The following is a 20,020-nucleotide window of genomic DNA, read 5'->3' as shown; positions in this document are numbered from 1 at the left end:
ATGAGCCACCATGCCCAGCTCGTTATTATTATTATTTCTTAAGAGATGAGGTCTCATTCTTGTTGCCCGGGCTGAACTGCAGTGGTCTTGTCCCCATTTCTTACTCCAGGTTTCCAATGACTCTTTGAAGCTTGCGTATGTTGCAAGGAGGCTGTATTGGTCAGGGTGCAAACAGAAACGCAGAACCTCTAAGAGGTATGCGTAGTAAATAATCAGTTACAGGGACTTGACCCTATGCAATCATGCTGGTTGAGAGTATCTACAAGGCTACTGTCTTTCTGTCGGATGCTGGAACACCGGGGCCCCAGGGAAGGCATCAATAACGTGGGAGAAGGCAAAGACAAGCTGGGCCCCTCAGGGCAGAATGGAGCCCGTATCTGTGTCCTCACTGCCTCCAGCCTTGATGATGCGCTTGTCCTAAAGGGGAAGGTGATTCCCTGTGCCCTGGAGCTAAAACGTATACCTGGTCTGGGAGTCAGAGAAGCTGGCGAAGGAGTCAGGGAAAAGCAGAACATGTGCAGACCCACCTGCTACCAGCCCTAGGGCATGAGTCACAAATGAGTGACAATGTACCTGAGTTGCAGAAGCACCTGCCCCACCTTCTGACAGTGAAAAATAACGCAGCTGCTGCTTCACTTTTTTCCTTCAAATTTCAAGCAAAAAATGTCTCTTATTCCCCACTCTAACTTGGAACATGCAGGGAAAGGAATTCTGGGAAACATATTTCAGGCTGGCCCACTTGACACGTTACAAAGCCGCCACAGCAATTGTTTAAAAACCTAGATGAACCCCTTACAGTGAGTTCACATATTCACAAGCCGCAACGTTCTCAACTCTAATATAAAAATGTAACCTTTTTATAACTGTTTCATCTATTTTGTGCCACATTCAATCCCTGCAAAGGCATTTCAAAGACAGAGGCTGGATAGTGTATACTGAGGTACTAGCCACACACATTTAGGTGTCTAATTGAAGTGTAACAGTGATTTTTTTTAGGGAACATGTAGGAAATGTATTTCTACACTAGGCTAAGAATCCTTGCTATCTGAGGCAGGCCCTAAAAGGCATCAGAATTCACAACAGAGGGGAGGAGAAAGTTATAAACATCATCTGTGACCTTGTGACCAGTTGTAGAAACCAGCTAACGGTGGAGCAGAAGGGCCAGGAGGTACCGATATTGAGGAATGAGTTACAGAAATGTGACCGTAGGCAATTGTGGAGACTGCCGGATGGTCTTTAGAAGGCTACTGTCTTCAGATCTGGTGCTGGAGCTCTGAAAGATGCACCTGTGTTTCCTTTTTGGCTCTTTGAGAATCTGAATATGCATACGTACCGTTTTCTCTTCCTCTTTTAAAAGCAGTGTGTTTTTTACCTTTCTTTCCTCTGCATCTTCTCTCTTTTCCCCTCTTCTCATTCTGATCCCATCTTGATATTTTGCAACCAGAGGACTGAATGGTAAGTTTGATTGCCACAGAAGCACTCTATTTGTAAAAGAAGGAGGGGAGGCGAAGACACAGGATGGTGGTAGATAGCAGAATATAGAAGCCTAATATCATTTTTTTTAGTAGGATGAGTTACATTACAAGCTAGGATTCAGTTCCAGGGTGTGTGAATTGCCCTATAAGAAGAAATTCTTTTCATCTTGACCCGGTCCATTAGGACACAGAGCCCCAGATAGGGTGTCAAGAAGACGAGGTCCCAGCCCTAGCTCTGTCACTATATTAATTCTTGACAAGTCTCTTCATTGATGGAGGGCATTTTGTTCAGTTCTCAAACAAGAGTTATGAGATATTAAGGTCATCTGAAACTTGATAGACCTGTAGTTCGAAGATAGCTATGACTCAAAACTATCAATGTACTGTTGGTATAGATGTGAGGACTATTACTGGTCTCCCCTGACAAAGAGTCTCTGCTTAGCCAAACTTTAATCAGGCTTCGAACCTTCTCCTAGGTCCATCTGTGTACTCCTAGGTCTAGTTTTAGCAAATAATCTCCCATTCTTCATACCTGATCACCCTTCATTTCTGATAAGGTTCCTCATCCTCCACTGTGTTGTAACCAAAAAGCAGGTCGGTTGCTCACCACATGCAGAATCCAAAAAACAAGAGTGAGGCTTGGTACAAAAATAGTTAATTTATTCTGCAGTGAGCTTGGGGAAGGTGCACAAAACTCCTTGACTTTAAATGTGCTGCTTCACCTCTGGAGACACTTTTACAAGGTAAGGGGGAAACTGAGCGAGGGCAGGAGTTCCTCCTGCAAGCTTGGTGTCTTATCCACCAGACAGTTGAGTCGATACCTTCCTGGGCAGGAATAAGTTGGAAAAGGAGTCAAGCTGGCATGCTTTTGATATGCCCTTCCGGTGGACAAAAGTCTTGAGGCAATTCCCAGAGGATGGAAGTTCCAGGCCACGTGCTGGAGGTGACAGTTCCCTGGCGGGTATGCTTTGGCCTGCAAATCCGCTGTCAGCTCTGGAGAAGAGATCTATCTGGGAGCACACAGTTAGAAGAACTTGCCCTGCAGGGAATGTCTGGTGAGGGGGAAGTGAAAGGTTATATTTGCATTCCTAAAGGGCTAGGTAGGAAACAGGGAAAGGAGAGAGAAGAGAAAATAATAAAAAATAATAATAACTCATTCTCTTTTTCCTAGGAAAAAAATGGGGGCACTCAGTTCAAATGTCCCTGGTGATGTATGTTCACCCTGGCCTATCTTCAGCAAGAGACCTTGAGGTCAGTGTAGCCAGGATGCCCCTTACCTCGATGTTCCTTTTAGTAATTTTCCATCCACTGACCCCCACCCTGTTCCTTGGCTATATATTTCCACTTGCCCATACTATGTTCAGAGTTGAGCCCAATCTTTCTCCCCAACAGCCAGACCCCTTTGAGGTGGTCTCCATACCTTTCACAGTGGTCTTTAATAAAGTCCTCCTTATCTTGCTTTAACACATATCACCAATTAATTTTTTTTCCCTTAACATCCCTTAGATTCTTACTCCAAGAAACCTCTCTATTAACGCTGAATGAGTTCATGGTCTGTGCAAAATTTAGTTCTTAGACGTGCATAATGTTTAAAATGTGTAACATTTCATTGGTTTTTAAGAAGGGGTTTTAGACTTACAGTTGGCCACAATGCTTCGGATGTTCTGGGAGTTCACGTCAAGTCCAAGAATGAGGTTGCCACAGGAAGACCTGATTCAGGGAGATTAGCAACCAGCCCCATTTTCACTTTTTTTTTTTTTTCATTTTTGTACAAAATCCTTTCACTCCCACCCTCTGACCAGACTAGCTTTTTTACTTTCCCTAGAGCAGTGGATGTGGCTAGAGGCTTTACTTTGTAAGCGTTTACATGGTCCTTACAATGAAAATCAAGTCTGGTCTTTGTGTCTGGACCCCTAAGACCCAGCTCCGTGCCTAGAAGGCAGCAAACCCCCAATATTTGTGTGTTGAATGCATGAGAGGTCAACAGTGGGGTCAAGTATGCATTCATGTCAATAATGAAGACCTGATTCGCAGATCAAATAAATACTTCAATCATCCTCAGAAAAAAAGAATAACAATCCTAGACTCATCACATTATAACATTAAATTTTTATGAGTAAAAAATAGGCGTTGTAGAAAACAGGAAAATACAAAAAAATTTAAAACATCCATAATTTCACCATCTAGTGAACATTTCTGTGTTTATATTTTATGTATAATTCTTTTCAAAATAGAGATTTTCTTACATTTTTATTTAGCATTGTATTGTTAAATTATTAAATATTTTCAAGAAGGGTTTGTAGTGACTGTGTTATTATTCCATCAAAGTATATTTATTAGACCAAATGTACCTCCTATCCTGATTCTATACATGAAAAACACACTAAAAAAATGGTGTGAACTGCCCGGCATCCCTCCCACAGCCAGGAAGAGGATAAAGGTAGATTCTGAGCTCAGATATTCTGAGAATCCAGAACTGCCTTCCTCTTGAGTGTGTCTCTAACTTTATAATGGCTCTTATGAATGGCTGATTTAAGTCACTCTTCCCTAATTTTATTCAGATGCTTTTATATACCCTACCCCCACTAAAATACAAGATTCTTGAGACCAGGGTCTTTTATTTCTTGGTGTTCTATTCCCTCCTCTTCCCACCACATATCCCTGTCCAGCATCTAACAGAACACCTAAAGCTTTCACACTGGGTGACCTTAAATCCTGTTTGGCAGGGTTTGAATTTCAAAAGCCCCATTAAAGCTCCCCATTTCCTTTGTAACAAACATTTTGCCCAAAGAGTACTCAGGGACTGAGGACAAAAAGCAAACACTTGCTTCTTTAGAAAGATGTTCCTCCATGTATACAGAGAACTGCAAGAAAAAAAGAAAGGGAGGGTAGGAAAGGAGCAAATCAAATCATCTTTTCTTCTGATTCCTGTCTCCAAGAGGACTGGTCAGGCTGCAGCAGCAGCCTGACCCCAAGAGGGACATGTGGTCAGCTGAGCAGACAGTGGAGTATGTACGGGGGTGGGTGGGGAGGAGCGGTCCCCACAGAATTTTGAGCCGGAAGAGGACAATGAAGGCCACTGGGAGGTGGTTTTTATCTCTCAATTTGATGTACCCTGATTTATGAAGTGATAGCCAGGAGCCCAAACCATCAGTTGTTGGATGTGCATGGGAGACAGGGGGTGGGGGGCTGCCCCTACTTCTGTCTCTGGGACCTTCCCACCCAGTACTGTGGGCCTCCTTGTCTCTGAGCAGCAGCCCAGCCCTGCTATGTTATAAACTGAAATGTCTACCACCACCTTTCCTTGTCATTATCTTAAACAGTTCATAGAGATGAACGTCTACAATGTTAGTTAAGAATTTTGGTATTTTTGCTAAATATAAACAACTTTGGTTTATAATATTCATACAATCAGCCTACGCTGATGAAGAATACTTACAACGCACTCTTATATCAGAGGTGGAGTTGTTACATAGTAGTACAGGATAGAAAAATGAAGGGCCTTCAGTCCATTGAGAATTTCCCCCAAACTCTCTCTGGGACTCTGCCTAACACAGGCTCTCCATGGCGAAAGTCTCATTCCATTCAGACGTGACCTGGAACGTACCATTTCCCTTTGTGCTGCTTTATCAGGCAGAGGCAGCCACAGAGAACTGGGCAAATATTAGTGCTAAACTGTGAAGTAACTAATTTTTCCCTTACCTTGGCTGCTAAGCAAATGAACAAACCTTATTCCTGTGTTTAAAAAATATATAAAAGTTTGCCTTAAAATAAGCACCGACCCCCCCACCCCCCGCCCAAAGGCACTCAACCAGTGCATGGAAAAGTGTGTGGAATGTGCTCACATCCTGCGTAAGTTAGAGGGAATTTTCTCTGAGTATTCTGTCCACAGGATGTAGCCTTGCCTGGCCTTGGGTTGATTAACTAAAAGGCCAGATGGAGACACAGTCCCCAAATAGCACTGCATAACCTTCAACAATTCTTTAATGTTCTTGACTGTTAGGCATGGCAAAATAAGAACTTACCTAGTGATCAAAAACAGCTGAAGAGCAATTATAAAGGAGAAAAATCATCATACTGGAGGCATAGAGACAGCTCCTAGGCAAACTGCTTTCGAGAAACCCATCCTATTCTGGGTTTGAACAGCTCACCCAATATTTGCTTCTGCCATAGTATCGTAGTCATAAGATAGGAGCCCTTTGCTGGTCCTCAGTTTCCCTCCCTGTGAAGAAGATGGATGTGCCCCATTTCTTCTTTTGTCCTATTTATTTTTGGAAGCTCTTGGGCAACATGTATTCAGAGATTTCTCAGTGGGCTTCCATGTCTTCCATCAGGACAGGAGAATTATTGATCCCAGTGGCTTTTATTTGCCAATGTGGGACTTTCAGAGACTTACAGAAGAGACAGGCAAACAACACAAATGGAGAGAAACCCAAATGGAAACATGCATTATATATGAAAACAAGTATTCAGACATGTGCACCTGGCCCTCTGCCACTCCCCATGCACATACACAGAATCACACAACTCTACAAATACACACACAGGCAGTTGTGAACAGACAAAAATATATGCAGGGCTATTTACACAGCCACACCTGAAATCCAACAGACCCACACCCACTCTTGAATATTCTCCATCACAATTTCCCACTATAAGATTAGAGATCAAGCCAACCTTGACCTCTTTCCTACTCCCAGCCCTCTTCTTCACCAAGGTTATGAGTGCAGTCATGGGATCCAAGGATCCAAACACACATGTTTGTTGAGATGTTTATTAAAATTCCAGGTGTGGGGAACATGGAGAATAAGACAGTCCCTCCAGTGGGGGGTTCAGGTCTAGCAGGGGAAGGAGATGCACACAAAGCTACAAAGTCACATGGGAAGTGCTCTAACTGAAGTGAGCACAGGAAGTTGGACCTATTTCTTTGATCCTGAGATCTGGACAGAAGACAATCCTCCTCCTTGCTTCAGAGGATACAATGGAAACCCAGAGGAATCTGCTTGGCACCAGTAAGTGGAAGCCACGCTGCCTTCCACCCAGTTCTCTGTGGGGACGCTGTGCTGGTTTCAGTCCCTGGGTCCTGCCCTTACTTCAGCCTGTCTTGCTTGCCCCTCAGGTGTGTCTGGTGGTAGAAGTTGAGGAAGAGAATGAGGAAGCTGAGGGCTTACAGGAGCACAGACGTGTTGAACCCATCAGGGAAGGGGCACTCGGTGAGGAGACTGTAACAAGAGGGGGCAGCAGTGGCCACAAACTGACCCTGGGCAAAAGAAAGCATGAGAAGAAAGAGAGGGGAGAGCAGTCAGTTCTTTCCACCCCATGATCCCAAGAATCTTCTTGACCCTTCTCCTGGTCCTGGTTGCCCCAATTCCCCCATCCAGCCATGTCATGGTGGTCCTGATGATAAACTCAGTATATCCAGAGCCCCATCTGGGACACTTTAGGCTGTCATCACCATCTGGGGGGCAGTGGTGTTCCCAAAACTGCAAGACATCAGGCACCTGGAGGGTGAAATCAGTGATCACAGACTCACAGGATATTAATGTTTAGAGGTCGGTCATCTGGCCGAGGCCCTCATTTTATAGATAATGACATTGAGACCTGAGCATGGAAGCCACTTGCTCAAAGTCCCACACTGTGCCAGTGAGTTAGGGTTGGTTCCGGGATCATAAGATGGCTACTGAGGTCCTTGCAAGTTGGGAAGCTAAGGAAGATCTAAGGATGAGAGAGCTTGTTTATGGGCAGATGCCAAGTCACTGGTATAGAGTGACAAGTCAAGAATAGAACCAAGGGTTCAGCCAAGGCCCCTGGAGCCAATAGGATCTCCTTACCAGCTGTAGGGTGGTAAGATATCGTTTCCACCAGAAGTAGGGCCACATAGGAGTCCACAACCTGGCCAGTCCATAATACAGATACATGAAGACATGGATCAAAGAATTAAGCATCCCTATGAAGAAGGCTGCAGAGTGGGGTGTGGGGAGATAAAGGAAAATAAGTGGAGCTGGGCTTAGCTGTGGTGTGGGAGTTCTCTTTGATCCTTCAAGCTGCAGAGAGCACCTCTGCAATCTCTACAGAAAATCCCTGGAGAGACCTTATCCTGCAGAGGTCCGGCATGAGCCATCTGAAGTCGTGATGATGGAGGGCTGGAGTTATTGAGATGCTAAATGAGAATATTTCTACTCCCTTTGTGTTCTGTGGGCTGATGGCTATGATGAGCATCTCCCAGCAGCCACCTCCCCATCCCAGAGATGGGTAGCCCAGGAGCTCTAAGGAGCCACACGGACAAATGGGAGCAGAGGTCTGGTCTCATGGCCTCAGGGAAGGGAAAAGTTAGAGACCAGCCATAATATTCCAGGGATGCAGGTCTCCTGAGCTGGGACTCAGCCCAGCAGACCTGCCTTACAAGGGCCTGGGGCAGGGCTGTCCACAGCATGCATCACTTACCTGGCTGCCTGCTACGTATTTGACTCCAGCCCACCCATCAGAGGGCATGGTGGTAGAGATGCAGGAAGGTGGGCTGCTCTGGCTTCATTCATAAAATAAAGAACACCTGGAGAGGAGGAAGAGATGGAGTCATCTCTGGAGGTCTCCTTCCTCTAGACTTCTCTCGGGGCCTCAACTACCCCTTAGAGTGGGACGGGCTAATTCTACCTGTTTTACTGAAGAAGCGACTAAAACTAAAGGGAAATAACAATAGTCAAACACCAATCTATGACCTACCGTGTGCTTTAATTGAGGCCTTTGAAATTCAAACCCTCGCAGGATCTAAGGTCTCATAGTGTGAAAGCTTCAGGTGGTCTTCTAGATGCTGGGCAGGGATGTGTGGTGGGAAGAGGAGGGAAGAGAACACTATTCTACTTTGTGTGTATAAAATAATCACTGAAATACCACATAATTGTATGCAGTTTATACTTCTACTACTTCCATTTTTCAGGATAAAAAAGGCACAGAAAGGCTAAGTAACTTGCCCAAAGGCACGCAACTTATAGGTGGCCAAACTGGGATCAGAACAGTCTGGCTTCAGAGACTGGGTTCTTTCCAATGTCTGATCCTTGCCCCCGCCCAGGGCACCGGGGTAAGAATTCAGGTGTTGAACCGTCAGCCCAAGATCCAGACACCCACACCACACATTCCCACGTGATCTCTGCTCAGCTCATTTTGGCAAGAGACTGAGAAGAAAGAGCCCCCTCTTTTCATCACCAACCACACCAACATTATGCTCTTGCCCCACCCTGCTTAATCCCACAAGCCCCCTGGCCTCACCAGCAAGGTTTCTTCTCATTAACATGGAAGGATGGCTTTTGTTGTCTGATGACCCTTGCTATATCATGTCAGTTTTAAAGTTTGTTTAATTTTCCATTTTAATTGTACCTGGAACCTGGCTACTCATGGAGCAAATGCTTACTCCTACTTCTGCAGATAGAAAGCAGGGACCATGGGAGCCAGTGGAGGGGGACACTACCTCAGTGGCTGGGCGTCCTCCCTCAGCCAGGTACTGGACCAAGGCTTTACTCTGAAATTAGTCTCTGGCATGGCTGCCTGGGCAAACCCAGAGAGCATTCTTGCTGGGAGAGTCAGACACCGCCCCAGATTTGGCTGACGGATATACAGGAGCCCATGTATCCGGGATCTTACCTGTCAAGCAATTCAACGGCCTTTGGAAAGAGGCACCAGCAGCACACGCTCGCCATCTGCTGGGCAGGACGGGGAAGTTCCATCAGATTGCAGTCCGGCTGATGCCACAGCTTGTCCCACCTGGGCTGAGTTCAGCCCCAAATCCTCACTGTTCTATGCACCGCTGATTCCACAGTGCCTACCTGTCTGCAGAAAGATGCCTGTTCGCACAGGCAAAAAGGGGAGAAGCTATTGGCGTGACCACAGAAGGACTCCCCAAATGTGCCCCAGCCCAGAACCCTGGAATCTAATGAGCATGTGGGCATCTTGTTTGTTGAAAGAAGATTCTTCATCAGTGTGCCTGGGGTGGAGTACAGATTCTGCATTTCCAACTAGCTCCCAGATGATGCTGATGCTGCCGGCCCAAGGATCATACTTTGAGTCACAGGACTTGAGCCCATCACCAACATCCAATGACTCAACATCCATATCACCTGGTGACAAGCCTCAGCTACCTGGTGACAGGTTTCAGCTGGAGTCTTCTGTTACAGGAAGCCTTTTGTTCTGCTTCTAGTTGAAACAGAGAACAGCTAACAGTGATGAAATCACTACCACTTAGCTACCACTCAGTGTGTGCTGGCCCCTGTGCTAAACATTTCCATATATGTCTATCATATATTATCTGATTCCATCTTCTTTCAATCATTTCCCTTTATCAAATAGGTGTTATTATCTCAATTTTATAAATAAGAAAATTGAGTCCTAGAAGAGTTAGGTGTGCCACCGTGTCGCACAGCAAGTAACTGGCAGAGCTGAGATTCAAACCGAGGTCCGAGGTTATCTGACTCTAAAGCCTGCACGTAACCAGCCAGTCCTCTGTCTCTCATCAAAAGGCTCAGGTGATACCTCCTTGACCTCTGATTGTTATGAAGTTGTCCCTCCTAACCCTCTCCAGGCTTGCTTCCTGCTCCCTGCCATACCCTCATTCCATGCTCACTCCATCTGTAGTCCACTGGCTGGCAGAAGTAGCTGCAGTTAGCCAGCAGCGGGGTGGCCATGACCTGAGAGGAAGAAGAAAGAGGAAAAGACCGAGTCACAAAGCCTGTTCCCACCATGGTGAACCCCGACTGGCTCGGGCTCCTGAACACCACCACCCCAATGCAACCTCTGCTGACACTTGGTGAACAACTGCTAATAAACTCCATGGGGTGGTGAGATCAGAGGCGCAACTTGTACGCATCTTGCTGGTCTCTAATTTTTTAATGTGGGCAAATATAGGCTACAACGCCACCCTGGGTGCCTACTATGCATGAAAGCCTGAGATAGGTGCTGAGGACACCAAGGCGGTCCACACGTCTGCCCTGCCCCAAGGAGCTCAAAGCCTGGCTGAGGATGTGGAAAAAAATTCTAACCTTTCAGGTTGGTGCTAGAGGAAGAGTAGGAAGTAGCAGGTGCTCCAGGAGTCGGATCAAAGAATGAGGAGGCTTTGGGCAGACAGAGGAGAGGGAGTGGGAGTTTCATGCCGGGACAAGTGTATGTGGTACCTGGACCTGGGGGCCTAACTAGGAGATTAGCGGGACTGGTGTGGAGGCTCTGACCAAAGGAGAAGCAGGCCACAGAATTGGAGAGACCGAATTGTGAATAAAGGGTCTTGAAGGCTGTTGTAAGAAGCCTGAATTTTATCATGTATTGATTTATTTGACAATAACGTGTTGAATGGTACTAAGCACTTCTCCATGCTGGGCGCTGTTCTGAGCACTGGATCACGTTGATAAAACCAAACAGATAGAAATCTCTACCTTGGGGGACTTGGCATTCTGGCCACATATGCAAAAGGACCTACTGAGGTTTCTGAGCAGGAAGCTGACTGTGAGCGTGGCAGAGTTTTCAAGGGATTGGGGTGGCAGGAGAGTGCCTAGTTGCCATAATTAAATGACAAATTCTCTAGGGCGTGCCTCACGTCTCATGAGTTATTGGTAGCCCTCATGTGCTACCAGATAGTATGCTGGGTCTGTCTTTAAACAGATAAATAAGACAGGGTTCCTGCCTTTGAAGCACTTGCTGTTTGGGAGGGAAGAAAGGCACATATGAAAGTGGTGACACAGCTGGAGAAAGACCACAGTGGGTGGGGGGTCAGTATATCCTTAATAGGCTCCTAACGTGGGGGAGGTGTCTGCACGGTTTGCCAATTCCTGTGGTGTAAATACTCCCACCATGGTGGAGGGACTTCAAGTTATTTCACACAAAGTCACTGAACATGAAGTTGCGGGGAGACCCACACCTGGTGCTCACCCGTGGGTGGAGTGGCTCCAGCCCATCTCAGAGAGTCCAGGACTGTACCAAGAGCTGGGAATGGCCAAGCAAGGAAACAAATAACCTGGCCTTAGAGGAGTCAGGGAAGGCTTCCTGTGAGGCGACAACTGACCTGAATCTAAAGGATGTGCAGGAATTTGTCAGGAGACTAGGGGACAAGAGCAATACTGGCAGAAAATCAGTGATGTGCCCAGGCCTGAGGACTTGCTGAGCACGGCTGTGTGGGCTGGCGAGCAGGCCTGTGCTGGATGAGGGTGGTGTGCAGGGCTGCTGAGAGCCTGTAGAGGGAGACGAGGTGGAGAGGAAGACAGGGCCAGAGAGGACTCCAGAGGGCTTCGTGTGCCCATGAAGGGGTTTAGCCTCAGCCTCTGCGGGATGGGAAGCATCAGAGGCTCCCAGCAGGCCATGGCACCACCCTCCCTATGCTTATGGTAGCTGAGAAAGGAAGAGACGAAGAGGAGTTGGAAGAGGTGTGGCTGTCCGGACCTGCTTCTTCCATCTCCTCCCCGCTAGCTCACCAAAAGGCAGAAGAGATGGAGGAGGAGGCTGTAAGCGGTGCAGTCAGGGTGCCTGGTTTGCACTCTGCCTCTGTGCCTTGCCACCTGCTAAGCTACTTAACCCCTCTGCGTCTGAAACAGTGCTATCATGAGGATTAGATGAGCAGATCCTCATAAAGCGCCTGCACCAATGCCTCTCCTGTACTCGGCATGGGAACACATCTGTGATGATCATTACCACCTCTGAAAAGCTTTTCCTGACATCCTAACCCCTGGCCCAGACACTGGGTTTCTGCCCCACCCTCCCTGCCCCTGGTGCATGATGCATCCTCTCTGTTGCCCACCCAACACACACTGCATTGCAACCGCCTGTGCCTACACCTGTCTCCACTCTAGACTGTGAGCCTCGGGAGGGCAGGGAGGCCTTATCCAACAGGGATGCTGCAGGCCACAGCACAGCCTGGTATGAAGCATATATTGGATATACACCTGCTGAATGGCTGTTTGCAAGGTTTGGAAGGAATACCAGATTTGGGGATCAGAAAACCAGGCAGAGATGAACAGAGCCCGGGTAGAAACGGGAGATGGGGGATCCACATGAGGTGGGAGGGATAAGGAATTCCACTCTGGTTTGCCATGACCTGTGCTCTCTCATGTAAGGAAATGAAGGGTGGAAGTTTGTAACAAGGATTGAGCAGCCAAAGAGGGCACAGAATCCCAGCTCCTGCGTGTGACCCCATCAAGAAGGCTTTTCAATTTTCTACGTAGGAATATTATGCTTCTATTTATCCCTTGGTCACCCCTCCAAAAAAGATCCTAGAACTCTCCAGGAACCCCCGCCCACCAGCCTTACCTCCCAGAGGCACCCTAGGAGAACCACCAGGCCCAGGTTGTAGGCAGCGAGTGCTGTGCCAGCCCCAGAGGCTCCTGTTGGGACATGAAGCAAGGCCTGGCGCCACCAGGAGAAGATAGAAGACATGGAGGAGGGTGGCAGGGAGTGGCAATGCACCAGGAGCCAGGAATCCATCCTCAAGCCTGGATAAGCAGAGGAGAAGTGACCGCCGGCCCAGCCACACTGCCCATTCACCCCCAGTCCCTCCCCACAGGAACTCCCAAGGCCTTGTTCATCCAGCCCTTGTTCCCAGAAAGCCTGACACAGAGGCTGGCTGAGGAAACAAATGAACGCTCCCACTGGATGGCATTATCCTCCCCCTCTGCTTTCTAAGGCCCAGGTGTATTTATTCCCGAGCTTTTCCAGGGCACTGGCCATTGTGAGCACCAGTATGTAGAAGCAGGATTTGGGTCTTGTCCAGACAACCGCCTCATCTACTTCCCCTTCCCCTCCTCAGCAACACGGTTGACTGAGAGTCCACAAACTAAAGTTCCTCAGTCTCTCCCATATGACCCCCAGCTATGGGGTTACCCCAGCACTCCTGCCTTTGGACACTGGACCACCACCTACCAAGCACTTTGGGGAGCCTCCATTGGCCATTAACTTTGTGCTACTCCTCATACCTTTTGCTGCTCTACTTGGGATTTTCAGCTCTGGCGGTGGCTTCCAGATTGCAGAGTGCAAGAGACATGGATGCAGCTACTATGCAGCAAGAGGGGGACAGAGGGGCAGAGAGGCCCGAACGCTTCCCCTTTCCCTCCTCTCTCGCTGCACGGTGCCTGCCCCTCCTAAGCATCCCTGGCTCCTCCCACTTCTCACGGGGCTCAGCCTCACCCAGTCCTCTACAGCTTGACTTACACCTCCGGCTTCTCCCAGGCTCCTCTGGGCAGCGAAGAAAGTGGCTCTGGCTGCTCCCGTGTTGTCAGCTGGCGGTGGGTTTGAGCGAAGGGTCCTCTGGGCTCCAGGGTGCAGGGCGTGACCCATGGGTGACCCCATCCTCCCAGAAGCTCTCTACTCCTGTGCTGTGATCTGTTGTTGACCCCAACCCCAGCCTCTACACACATGCGCACACACACACAGGCACTCACACATACACACGCACACATGCACACATGCATACACACACCGTTATTGAGAACAGGGAGCTGAGGCCGCCGTCCAGGCCCTGGCTGGGCTCCCTGCCATTCTCATGGCCCAAGGGAGAAACAGAACAAGAGGCAGTGGGGGTGGGAGGAGAGCACTCCAAGGGCAAAGACAATGGTAGCAGCTCTGGAGAGGGGATCAGGGAGCACCCACAACCTCAGAGCCTCCCCATGGCCTGTGGCCCACACTCTTCCTTCAGAGCAAGGACCACCCTATCAGAGACTTGGATGGGCATGTAGAGGACACGTGTCTCTCCTGCCTCCACCAGGATAGGCCACTCCTCGTGCCTCAGATTTCGATCTTCCTCTTCCATCCCTCTTTCCTACTGTTAAGGAGTAAGCGTTTATCTTTCTTAATCTGCTAAGTCTGCACCCCTCCTCTAGCTCCCCCTCAACAACAGGCCAAGGAGTATGGGGGATTGAGAACCCCAGATCCAGGCAGCCCTCTTCCCCACACCTGCCTCTATCCACCTGTGTTGATAGGAGGCAGTTACAATGGCCATTCGTCCAAATAACCTATCTTAGGCACATCCTTTCCCTCTTTATGAGATAAAGGAAAAGAACTAACTTTAGAAGCCAGATCCCTGAAGGAAGGGGCCTGGCAGTAAGACTCTCGGTCTTACTCCACAGTGGAGTAAGAAGTCCTAGAACCAGCCTCTTTAGAATAGAGTGCCCCAGTTTCTCCTTCTGACAAGACGGCACACTGTGGTCTTGTCTGTGTAAGCCCCGGATTGTCCATGCTCACAGACAACAGGGTTAAGAGATCTGAAGAACTAGAAGAGGTAAAGGTAGGTTAGAAGCATGGTGGGCCACACACACTAGCTACACGCGTGTACATTTGCACATGCTACCAAAGGCCCTCGCTCTGCCCTGCCCTTGACTCTATCGGGAAAAATTCCCAGCTGGTTTCAGTTAGAAGATAAGCTCTCCTACACTGTCATATCTAATTTTCCATAGAATCCAGTTGAAATTATTCCACTAGGGCTTCAAGGCTGCCCGTACTGTAGCCAGACCACCCCCCGGATATCCCCTCTGATCTTCTGTCAGAAGCAGAGATCAATGCGCTGCCTCTGCCACCTCCATGAACCCGGTCTCCCTGCCCTCTCTGACATGCACACATCCATGTCTACTTCTCTGGCTTTTCCACACTTCCTTCTCCACTGACTGTTCAAACCCAGCCATCATCCTTGCTGCCCTGAAGCCCCTCCTCAGCCACAAAGCCTCCCAGTCCTCTTTCCCAACTCCCCACAGGACTAGCACGGTCTGTACCCAGAGTGTAGCCCGTAAGTTTGGTCTTCCAGAGTAAATGGTAAACTCCCTGTGGGACATGACCACTCACTGCACTTCACAAATTGATGGAAACGTCGGGAAAACCCTAGGGTGATGTGTCAGGAAAATGAAAACTATCTAGCTCAAAGCTTTGGCCGTCACTCTGCTGGTAACTCTCCCCTGTGTCTTCATAATACCATCCCTCATGTGCAGACAGCACCTTACAACCGATATGGGAAACTCTTGGGAAGTACCCTATATAGCACCTGAGACGCTGGGTGCCACCTTATTCCCCGGAAGCAGCTCAGATCAAGAGAATGGGGCTGTGAATTTTAGGCCAGTTGCACCACAGCCAAGTGCTCTTTCTCTGAGCTCAGCCACCTCACATAGCTGCTGGGAAGGAGAAGGCCACTGACCCCCTGCGACCGCCTCCTATTATAGGCCCTTTGGGCTTATAGATCAGATAGATTAGGGAGAAGTTTGTCTACCAACATCCTGCAGCTGTAAAATAAGATCATGACTGCATGCTGCCATAGATTCCTTCTGACCCAAGCAAAACAACAAAAGGACTCCAAACCTCATTCCTTTCCCTCCTCAGCCCACCACGCTCACAGAACCCGGGCTGCAGCTCAGTCATCTGCTCCCACTGCTGGGTGAGCTAAGCCATCGTGAGGCCCTGAGATGAGACAGGCTGGCTCACCTGAGGGCAGAGGGCTGGCAATTGTGTGGGCAAAAACTGACATTGCAAGGAGTAGTGTATCTATATACCCACAACATAATGACAGCTGACATTTATTCCCAGACCGTGTGCCAAACACCATTCTAAACACCGTACGCATGCTAACACATTTTCTCCTCGCAACAATCCCATGAGGTAGGTACTATTAGCACCTATTTCTGCAGATGGGAAAACAGGCACAGAGAAGTTAAGTAACTTATCCAGTATCACAGCAATAAGTAGCAGGGCCAGGATTCAAACCCAGACAGTTTGGTTTGGAGCCCAGACACTTAAAAGTGCATTGTACTGTCTCTTCAGTCTCTTAGTGTATCGTGGTTTTTTTATTGGAATGAAAAGAGCCAAAAGAGTGGTCTCGATGAACAAGAAGAGGAAGCCCCAATTTATCCGATTCAAAACAACTTCCCTACTGGCTTCCACAAGAATCCTGCGCAAGTCGCAGTAAAAACCAACATTCTTTCCTGCCTCCCTTCATTCCTCTATTTCTTCCCTCCCTCCCTCCTTCCTTTCTGATGTCCATCCTTTCGCCTAGATCGGACAAGGGATTTTCAGACGTTTGAGATTCCGAGCAAAGGTGCCTCATCAGGCCTCACCAGTCTCTGCGTGGGGAAAGAGAAGCCCTAAGAAAATGGCCAGCCGTTCCCCCTCTGAAACAATGACCCAGCGCCCTGCTTTCTGTGTGCTTGTGCAAGATTTAATTGGACTAGAAGAGTACCACTGCTTTTTATAAGTCATTGAACATGACTGGTATAGATAGTGAAGATGAAGCTGGATAATTTGGGCTGTGACACTTTGTCGTGTACTGGCAGGAGTGCTGGCCTCCTCTGCCATCTTCCGAGAGGGACGTAGCGGTCATAATGGGATCTTTCCTTTCTCCACTGGAGGGGCGTTATCCAGGGTACTGCCCTCTGCCCCCACAGGTCCTTTATATCAGGACCGCGGACAATATATTTCTCACTGTCAAAATTAGGAAGGGCCCTACCTCTCAGAGCCAAATTAGTAGGCTTTCGAGTCATAATAGAGAGATTTTCAGGTGCTAATCTCATCTTTAATTTTATTATATTTTTTACATATTATGTTCCTCTGACATAATTTAGTTTATCCTTCTGTTTCATTATTATTGGAAGTAGCCTGGAAATTTTTACTGAGTGACATGCAGAGGTTGTCAACATAAATAAATACGCATGTATTAAAGCAGTTTTCAAGCATCTATCTTTTGCTGTGGATTAAATGACTTATGCAGAGTCACAACCAGTTAAAGGAGTGAAGCCGGGTTAAAGCACAGACCACCCGCCCTGTTACACAGCCTCTAAAACCTGCCTTTGCGCACAGTCATTGCACACTTGGTACTGCTCATTTCGCAGGAGTCCCTTAACCACATGTTACTCTAGTCTCTTTAAGCTGAAACACATTTCTCAGTCACAACCCTGGGCAGCTATTTCCCAAACTGAAGAGCTTATTCCTGAATGTCATCGTCCGGAAGACAAGATGAAATGTGTATGTGCAAGTGTGTGTGTGCGTACACATTCCTGTGTGTGTTAACACAATGTCCTTCAACTTACTTTCTCTATTTATGTCTCTATTTACCTTGATCAGTTCTACTTGCCCCAGTTACGCCCACTTCTGTCTACTTTTCTTGCTCGTGTTCTCCCTTTCTTTGAACATCACACACTGGGTCCTATTGTGGGGAGGGGGTATCGGGGAGGGATAGCATTAGGAGATACACCTAATGTAAATGATGAGTTAATGGGTGCAGCACAGCAACATGGCACATGTATACATATGTAACAAACCTGCACGTTGTGCACGTGTACCCTAGAACTTAAAGTATAATAATAAAAAAAAAATCGGCCTGGTGCGGTGGCTCAAGCCTGTAATCCCAGCACTTTGGGAGGCCGAGACGGGCGAATCACAAGATCAGCAGATCGAGACCATCCTGGCTAACACGGTGAAACCCAGTCTCTACTAAAAATACAAAAAAAAAAAAAAAAAAAAAAAAAAAAAAACCAGCCAGGTGAGGTGGCAGGCGCCTGTAGTCCCAGCTACTCAGGAGGCTGAGGCAGGAGAATGGCCTGAACCTGGGAGGCGGAGCTTGCAGTGAGCTGAGATCAGGCCACTGCACTCTAGCCTGGGTGACAGAGCGAGACTCGGTCTCAAAAAAAAGTAAAAATAAAATAAAAATAAAAAGAAAAGAAAAGAAAAAGAAAGAAAAGCGGCAGGAATGAGAACTAGAGGAAGATCAGGCCTAACAGGAAACGAAGGAGCAGTACTGTACAGCCGCTACTGCGATTGAGGAGGGAGGGGAGCAAAAACCCAGTATTACCAGCAAAGGAAAGATGCTCTCTTTGGTAGAGGAGTTGAGGGAGCAGGGGGAGCTGTGCAATGGTGTGTGATGGGGAGAGATGTTTTATTAATAGGATACCCCAATATGCTTCAAGGTATCTCATCTGCCAGTCAGCCGAGCTGCTCCCTGAACCCAAGGAAACCTGACATGACGCATGTCCCCACAGTCCTTCAGGCCGTCCTTCCTCTGTGCTAGGGGGAGCAGCCCCAGGCTTTGCAGGTCAAAATTGGCAAACAAAGAGCTCAGTCCTGGCCTCATTTCTTATTTTGCCCCGAGATGCTCCCAGCTCTTGATGCATCGTGGGGACCATGCAGAGGACAGGCTGCACCCCTGTGGCCACTGGCAGCCTTCTCCTCTCCAATCAAGCTGATAAGAGAGCTAATTGTAAGAATGGCTCACAGGTGCCTTGGCCGGCACTCCTGCCAGCCTCATGGATGCAATAATGGGTCTTTGTGCAGCGTGGGCCATTACTAACAAGGATAACTAAATCATTCATTTCATTAACAACGGGCTTTGGCAGATAATTGTGCAAGAGGCAATTATCAGCAATGCATGTTCCAGGAAGGAGCGTGGTCGCTGATTTTCCACAGGAGAAATATGAGACAAGGTTGAAACCACCACTGGGTCCTCAAGCCCAGGATAGCCACTCTTTAAAGCCTGTGGCTTTATGGCTTTATGGTCAGAACTGGAGATAGAGAGAGAGAGACAGAGAGAGAGAGACAGAGAGAGAACGAGTTTGCTTCTTGCACAAAGATTCCCTAGGTGACCTTGACTTTTCTCTCCTATTTAATGGAATGAGGCTCCAAATTTCATCATCCTCCATCTCTACCTCACCATAGATCTGGTCTTCATGGCCCCACCACAGCAATCTTCCTAAAACACTAATTTTTACCATGTTAGGAGATGGAAAAAAAAAATTCATTGTCTATAGCTTTCAAGTTCAGCTCAGGCTAGTGCCAAGATCCTTCTGAAAGCATGGACAGATGAAGAGGTAAACAAAAGGTGCTATATGCATACAATGGACTATTAGTTGTAGAAAAGAATGAAGTACTGATATAGGCTACAACATGGAGGAACTGTAAGACATTAAATGAAAGAAGTCACACGCACAAGACAACATATTGCATGACTCCATTTCCATGAAATGTCCAGAATGGGAAAATCTATAGACACAAAAAGATGGGTGGTTGCCAGGGCCCAGAGGGCAGAAGGAAGGGAATTAGGAGTGATTGCCAATGGGTATGAGGTTTTCTTGAGGTGATAAAAATGTTCTGGAATGAGATAATGATGATAGTCATATAACTCTGTTAATATACTAAAACCACTGAATTGTACAATTTAAACAGGTGAATTTTACAGTATGTGAATTTTAAAAAAATCTTTTCTGAACTCAAGGCAGAGGGTCAGGTGGTGCCTGCCAAGTACGGGACTTGTGGGGACAGGGGCAGTTTTCGCTGGCACTAGACCGTTGGCACGGCCCTGGGAACAGGGCTAAATAGTCTCCACTGAGGTTTGTGCCATGCTCCCTTCAAGGAGTTCTTTGGGCCTGTTCACAAAACCAGTGCAAGATGCAAGTTAGCATGAAAAAAAAGTGCCTGATCTTTCTAACATTCCTCCTATTGGTTAGATGATCTAATTAGCTCCAAATTCTGAACAACCCTTCCCTCTATCCCTGTTCTAATTTGCAAAGGAAGGTTCTGAGGCATTCCAGAGTATTGCAGTGTGGAATAGCAGCTTT

At 47.6% G+C, this 20,020-nt stretch overlaps 1 protein-coding gene across 2 annotated transcripts; it reads right to left on the bottom strand.

Moving 5' to 3' along the window:
- Nucleotides 1-6,235: 6,235 nt before the first annotated feature.
- Nucleotides 6,236-16,711, bottom strand: LOC102127238 (uncharacterized). Of its 2 annotated transcripts, XR_012419885.1 has the most exons (7): nt 13,650-15,339; nt 12,753-12,934; nt 10,070-10,150; nt 9,111-9,310; nt 7,920-8,025; nt 7,307-7,434; nt 6,236-6,735 (listed from the first exon to the last, which is right to left on the bottom strand). XR_012419885.1 is itself a non-coding variant. In XM_065523596.2 (6 exons), the coding sequence occupies exons 1-3, from the start codon at nt 12,924-12,926 to the stop codon at nt 9,242-9,244; spliced, it is 324 nt and encodes a 107-aa protein (XP_065379668.1). In that variant the 5' UTR covers nt 12,927-16,711; the 3' UTR covers nt 6,236-6,735; nt 7,307-7,434; nt 7,920-8,025; nt 9,111-9,241. The 2 variants fall into 2 exon arrangements, 1 of the variants encoding a protein (XP_065379668.1); XM_065523596.2 differs by having other exon boundaries at nt 12,753-16,711.
- Nucleotides 16,712-20,020: the final 3,309 nt, after the last annotated feature.

This window comes from Macaca fascicularis, chromosome 11 (genome assembly GCF_037993035.2).
Source record: "Macaca fascicularis isolate 582-1 chromosome 11, T2T-MFA8v1.1".
NCBI lineage: Eukaryota > Metazoa > Chordata > Mammalia > Primates > Cercopithecidae > Macaca > Macaca fascicularis.
Note: the sequence above shows the minus strand (reverse complement) of the source record. Positions and strands in the feature narration are given on the sequence as shown.